Source organism: Protopterus annectens, chromosome 1.part2 (genome assembly GCF_019279795.1).
Source record: "Protopterus annectens isolate FY-2018-M chromosome 1.part2, PAN1.0, whole genome shotgun sequence".
Taxonomy (NCBI): Eukaryota; Metazoa; Chordata; order Ceratodontiformes; family Protopteridae; genus Protopterus; species Protopterus annectens.
In genome coordinates this window covers 722,961,034-722,968,220 of record NC_056727.1, presented here as the reverse complement: position 1 = coordinate 722,968,220, position 7,187 = coordinate 722,961,034, and the positions used below count along the sequence as shown (strand labels likewise).

Genomic DNA, 7,187 nt, shown 5'->3' with positions numbered 1-7,187 from the left:
TACCATCTTATTCTAGAACAGTGCTTCCACTTCCTTCATTGATGGATATCCCTGCAATGTGGTGTATGTTTGTTTTTGATTGGCTTTTTAGGTAAGTTTACGTAGTTTCATTTGAGAACACCTCTGGGAAGCCTGGGGCTTAGTATGTCCTCCTAGACCTGATGCATGATTCTATCATGTGTCTTCTAACACAAGAACTGGAAAGACTAAAGTACACAGGAACTTCCAGCTGTGACTGCTGCAGAAGGAGCCTTCTTAAAGATCAGTTGATATGGTTAGATTGTTATTGTTGTGCATAATTTTTAATGCCATTTCAGAACTATGTCACATGTTAACTTTTTTTTTTCTTCTAGTTGGAAGGTGCAGCATTCACAATGACATTCTATGGAGAAGGATACAGCAAAGACCGTGATCCACAGTGTGGAAAACCAGACCTCAAGATTTGCACACAAGTAAAAGGACCAGGTGAGACCCACCAGGTTGCAGAGCATTTGTTTTAGCCTTATGGGTGGAGTGCAACTTATTCAACTGCGTAGTGCATTTTTTTATACTTAACACCCGTAGCTCCTTATGGGATGCCCAAACTTTTTTTTTTAGTCTGTTTTTTTTTAATTAAGTGACTTATCACTAATAAGTTATATTAGAAATGACAATGTGTTATTAACAAAATGGCACTAAGATTATTAACCTAGGATATCCTGCAGTAGAGAAATTAATCACTGGCACTGATTCATATTTTCTTATTAATGTTCAGACTTTCATAACTGCAAGACTCTGACTGAGGGGTATGGTGTAAAATGCCATGGTGGGAGATGGGGAAATTCATTGTCAATGTCCATTTATATATCAATATACTGAAGGTATTGTTTGTTAATTTTTACAAAACATTGCTCGTTTTCATAAGTACTTAATGCTTCAAAAAATAAGTGGCTTACAAAACTATTGCATAGCATCTAGTGAAACCTGAGACGTTGTTTGCATTGTAAGATAGTCATCATTATGATCACTGGTGCAGTAGCCTAAGGTTCATGTGTAGGTTATATCCTGCACATGATACAACAGCAGACTAGCTTCCAAAGCTTTACGGCACCTTCCACTCGTCCAAACTGTTAGCTCGAGCTCCGGTGACTGAAAGGTTTGGGAGGCAAGCTCTTCAGATCATTCCTGATACAGAAAAGACCATTCCTATGTGAGCTTTTGAGGATCAACGTTCAGCTTATGTTCTTCCATTGCTGGGCAGATAAGTTTCCTTGGGGGGGAGACTTCCATTTTAGGTGGCCTTTTTACAGAAAACTTACTTTGTCTGTAAAATAATTACTTTTAAGCTATGGAAAGTGCTTTGGTTGGCTGGTGTCACTGTTTAAAATGTGTTTGTGACTATGTGGATAATTAACTTCAGGACTGCTGTCACTGGAACTGTTTTGTGGAGGTTTGCCTAGCTGTTGTCTCAGAACCTCCCTAATGATGTCAAGAAAGAAATTTTAAATACTGCCTTTATGGAGATCTATTTGATGTCTGTTCCGACTGTCCTGAATAGATAGGTTATTGGATCCATATTGGTGTGATGCCAGCAGCTTTTAGACATTTGCATTCAAAGCTCAGGTTCCCCCTACGCATAATTCTACTTTGCCAACTCAATACTTCAGATCTCATTTGCTGCTCAAACACTTCAGACCTGGTTCTTGGTTCAGACCTTGATTCTTCATTTTTTTGTCAGATAAGTGCTTACTTTTTCTCTGGGTTCACTGATACTAATCTCCTTTTCTATTTAGCTATATTATCACACTTGCCAAGGTTAGTTCTAAATCTCCTTTTCTGAGAATGTTGTCGTCCTCCCCACTTCTTGCTTCCTGCCATGTGTGTGTGTGTGTGTGTGTGTACAGAGGCCATCCTAGAAGCTGCCACTTGGAACTCAATACACACCTTTACAAAACACTACCATTTAGGCATCACCTCAAGAACTAGAGTGGGGTTTCCTATAGCCATCCTGCAAAACCTTATCTCGTAAGGGTCAACATCTTCTAACCCCCCCCCCATTAGTTTTGGGAGTCCACTCAAGAATCAGTACTGCAATAGTGACTACGAAGAATATAGTAAAGTTGTGTCACATGTACCATACTTGTAGATGTTCATTGTTGATCAGTGTTGCAGTACAGACTCCCACTGCTAGCTATCTGCTGACCCTTTCCTTCCCACCTGGGTGCAAGGGAGAGAGGACTTCTCTGGACAGATCCCTTCATCATCCCCTCTCCTCCTTACTTGTGTATTACTACCCCCTTCTAACTCAAACATCTGGGCATCAGACTACTTGTACACTACTTAGACCTGAATGACCTTCTTATACCCGATGTCCAGAAGTCTGTCCGCGGACATCTGTTGGCTAAGGATGATGTGAAGACACTGGAAATCAGTCTGGTTGTTGGCTTCTGCATGGCAGGAAGACTGAAGAATCAGTACTGCAACATTGATCTACTCAAACATCTGCAGTTCTGGTAAGTGTGACACAATTGTACATTCTCCCTTCTTTTAGAAATAATTAGGAGCAGTTGCTTCAAATCTGTTCACACAAGAACAAGGGTGTTTCATACACCTGACACCAATCGGCTTCCAAATGACTGCTTGGATGATAGTATCTTAATTTCTTTTAGGCACCTGTGTACTGAGGACATACATCAGGCGCTAATGGAGGCAAGAAAGCTTGCTACTAGAAAATCATATATTAGCAAATGGAAAAGAGTTTCTAGTTTGTGCCAGCAATGTAACACCACCCATTCAGGGCTACTTGTTCTCTGGTTTTACAATATTTGTGAGAGTTACTTTCCTATGGTCTTTCTTACTCCTCCATCATGATTAATTTATTGGCCATTTCAGTGCATCTGTCAAAGGATCCTCCCTTTTCAATGCTTTCTCATGTCAAAAGGTTTTGAAAGGGGTTTTACTTGAGACTTCGGATAACAATTGTTCCATTTGAACAGACTAATCTGACTTGAGATTCTTAACATGGAGAACAGTTTTACTGATTGAGCTGTCCTGAGTTACAAGCATTTATGGTGAGGCAACCCCATCTCGTTGTTCACTGAGACAGGGTATCTTTGAGAACTAATCTTTTATGCCTATAGTGGTGTCCAGTTTTACTTTAAGACACACTATCCATTCCCGCATTTTCTTTACTGACTTTAAAAATTAGGGAGAAAGGATACTCCAAACCGTGGATGTCCACTGTCTACATGAGTACTGATTGAAGTAAATCTTTTAAATCTTCAGATCTGTTCTCTTCTTGTGAAGGTAAAACAAAGGGACAACCTGTGTCAATAGGCTATTTCCAAATGGTTATCTAAGACTATTAGGTACCCCCTCTACCAGGTTCTTGGCTTCATGTATGGCTTTTTGGAAAGGGTTGCATTCTAAAAGTATTCTATAAGCTGCAACTTGGTCCCTTGTACATACTTTTACAAAGCACTATAAGCTTGATTCCTTTTCTAGGTCTTGATCAGGTTTTGCTTTGACCATTCTACAGGGGCTTCTGGACCTCCAAAATGTAGTAAGCTAGGGTAATCTACCTATATAGATAAGGCTGCTGCAGCAGTGATGATTATGAGGAATGTAGTACAGTTGTGTAAGTAAACTTTCCACAACAGTAGATATTTGAATGACCACTGCTGCAGTACCCTCTCCCTGCCTTAATCCTCCTTACTTTTGGTGGTGGTTATGCCAGAGTGTTTTTTTTTTTTGTATTCTTCATTGCCCTTTCAGGGTTCAGCCTCCCTGTCTTTCTGTCTATTGGCAGGAAAGCTCTGAAGGGCTTGGCTCCCAAACTTGTTTTTTAGTCGGTTCAGCTCAGCTCAAGCTGCCTGACAATTTGGGCATGTGGAAGGTGGCTGGCTGTTTTGTGTTTTGGCATGATAGAACCGATACAGCTAAAGGCTACTGCTGCACTGATCATTTGAACATCTACTGTTATAGTCAGTACTTACACAACTGCAGTTTCCTTTATGCATTTCGACCCTTTCCACCAATATTCAAGACACTTCTTCAGAAAGAATTATCAAAGATTTTGGTACATTTTAATGGAATGGGCTTAGGGCAATTGCCACAAGCTTCCTTACACTCTGGATTTGCTCACACAGTGTCAGGGATGACTGGGGCTCCCCATCTTAGATCGATTACAGCTGACAGCCTGGATGATGATTATCTTGATACATTGTAGGCATTTGCTCCATGAAGATGTCCAGCAGATATTGAATGAGACAAGAAGTCCTGCAACTAGAAAATCTTATATTTACTAATAGACAATGTTTTCTATGTGGTGCCTAACCCAGTATCTGAAGGCAAGGTATGGTGTTTTATCCCTCTGTTTTTGAAATATTTGTGTGAGCTACTCAATGATGGCTTATCTTGCACATCTATCAAGGTGCATCTCGCAGCCATCTCATCTTGTCTGTCCTTGGATTCCCCCACTTTTTTGTGTCTCTGTGGTCAAACAGTTTATGAAAGGAATATTGCACTTGAGAACCCATTGAAAGCAAATTCCTCCTCCTTGGAATCTCAACTTTGTTCTTGAAAAATTGACATCTCCTTTTCAACCTACCTTTTAGGCTGATTTGAGGTTCTTCACTTGGAAAAATGTTTCAAGTATTGCTCTGACATCTGCAAGGTGAGTCTGTGAGCTGCAAGTTATCATGGTCTGCCAACTTTATCTGATTTTCCACAAGGACGTGGTTGTTTTTCCCCTCTAACCCTTCTTTCATGCCAAAAGTTATTTCTGAATTTACTTTGAATCACGCCATTAATCTCCCAGTTTTTCTCTCTGGAATCTAAAAACTAGGTATAGAAGACTTTGCATACCTTGGGTGTCCACAGGCAGCGCAGGTATTGTTTTGACAGAACTAAGCCATTCAGGAAAGCTGAACAGCTGTTTATTTCCTATTCTATGTTTTCTGTTACTCCCACCATGGTAAATCTGTTCCAGGCAAGGTTAAGGCACATTCTATCAGAGCCTTATCCTCTTCAGTGGCATATTGGAAAGGAGTGGACTCTAAAGGCATTCTAGAAGCAGCAACGTGGTGTTCTGTTCTTACCTTTACAGGCACTAGAGACAGGATCCTTAAGTTCCAGAGCAGGCTTTACCATGACCATTCTCCAGTTGCTCCTGATTCCTTATTCTTCCTCCTCCCAGGTAGGAAAAGCATTGGAAATCTACCCATCTACTACTGAGCTAGTATGAGTGATGAACATGGTACAGTTGTGTTAAGTCCTACTTACCTGTATCAGTAGATTTTTGAATTAATGATATCCAACCTTATTGTATTTTTGGTTGGCTTTGGTTATTTGTGTTGTTTTTTGTCTGCAAATTGGTTGGTTTCAGACAGTTCTTGTGTCTGGACCTTATTGGTTTATCCTTAACTCTGACAGAGTTTAGGCTTACTCTGAGGGGATTAGCTGTCACTGAGAGTCAGGGAAATTGGAGTTCTGAAAAGCAGCCAATGTAGATGCAGGCACAGAAACCATATGCCACTGAGGCAGAGTGAAATTCAAACATCTACTGTTACAGGTAAGTAAGACTTGCGCAACTGTACTTTGTCATCCATTTCTAAACAAAAATAAATAAATAAAATCTGGAGAAAAAGACAAAAGGATTACAGGGGTTCCCTCATGTTCAGTTATTGTCCCCTGGTAGTATATCTTGGGAAAGCAGAGGTTGTGACACCTTGAGTATATTTAGTACCGTTAATCCTTAAACCATTTTCATAAGTGATAGTAATACTCGGGAACATCTGTGAATGTAATTTACCACATTCTTTATGTCATTATCAGAACCACTACAAGGTATTTTTAACTCTTATTCCATTAGAAATGTGTGTACCTCGTAGATCAACTCTGAACTATCACTGTGCATGAATATTTTCTATTGTATCCTTTATCCATATTTTGTGTTCTATTTAAAAACAGATAAGCTTTTATTTAATTAAGTTGAAAATTTGTAATCATTAAATCACTAAACTTAGGTTGTTAAGATGCATTCTTCTGGGAGTCCATTCTATGTTATGTATAAAGCAGAATAACTTGTTTTCTCTTTTGCACACAGAGGCTGGGTATGTTGCTACCCCAATTGCTATGGTACAGGCAGCAGTGACATTGCTCAAGGAACCAAAATCTTTACCTGAACAGTAAGTACAGACCTCCATACTGCAGAATTCATAGTGAAACTGTTTTGTAGTTGTTGATAGTAATGTTCGCAAAGACCTTTACTTTCTTTGTTCACTGCGTTTTATACTTGCAAAGTGATTGCCTTTTCTTATGTGAAAGGTTGTGCAAAAACAAACTGTGTAAGCATGCCTCAGAATTGTATTTGTTGAAAACTCCAAGTCTTTGGATACAGTACAGTGCATAATGCTAGGAGAGAGAGCATTGTAAACAGTATGACAAATCTGTGACCTGCCTTTCTTACACAGTATAATTTGACTGTTGTGTTTTTGACTGTTACTTGATGTTTCTTGCTTAAAAAGTAGGAAATTGTTTCTGTGGGATTAATAGCAAAATAATAATATAAAATAAACAAACAATAAAAACATCACATTCATTAGAAGTCCGTTATTGCAGTTTCATGTAGTACAGTTGCAGATACTACTGCTGTATTCTAATGTTTTATAGGTAAAGTGCATTGCTGGTTATATGTGGCAGAGTGTCAGGTGGAAACCAAAGAAGTTTCTGCATAAAACTCAAGTTTGTAAAAATTGAAGGCAGGATAGCAGTTGTACCTGTGAAGTAATCTGTGAAGAGGAGACTATCAGGATAATTTACTGCCCAAGATACCTCATTTAACCATTCAATTAACCTCTCTAAACACATGGTCATTTGTTCTTCCCCAGGGCACTACAACTTTGCAGAGCATACTTTATAAAAATTACTGCACTTCCCATAGGGTGAAGGATTCTTGATATGTATACTTGAGGATTTTATTAGATTGTAATTTGTTGTTTTACTTTAAATCTCATTGACACCTGCAGTTGTACTCCTTTCATTTGCTTTTGTAATAGTGATTTAATTTTTGCCAATAGTAACTGCAGTGTATAATGTTAGACAACATGAATGTCATAAGGCGTTTCCAAATTGGTTAAAAAAAAAGACAATTTGTCAGATTTTCTGACTGTTATCTTGCTCCATGCCATGCATATTAAAATGTGTCC

The 7,187-nt window shown here is 39.0% G+C and overlaps 1 protein-coding gene across 1 annotated transcript in view; it reads left to right on the top strand.

Moving 5' to 3' along the window:
- The first annotated feature begins 326 nt into the window (after nucleotides 1-326).
- LOC122790976 (saccharopine dehydrogenase-like oxidoreductase) overlaps nucleotides 327-7,187 on the top strand; it is a 40,093-nt gene continuing 33,232 nt past the window's right edge. The window contains exons 1-2 of the mRNA XM_044058702.1: nucleotides 327-465; nucleotides 6,086-6,167. Coding sequence (XP_043914637.1) covers nucleotides 375-465; nucleotides 6,086-6,167 — 173 coding nt within the window. The 5' untranslated portion in view covers nucleotides 327-374. The remainder of the gene's footprint in view (nucleotides 466-6,085; nucleotides 6,168-7,187) is intronic.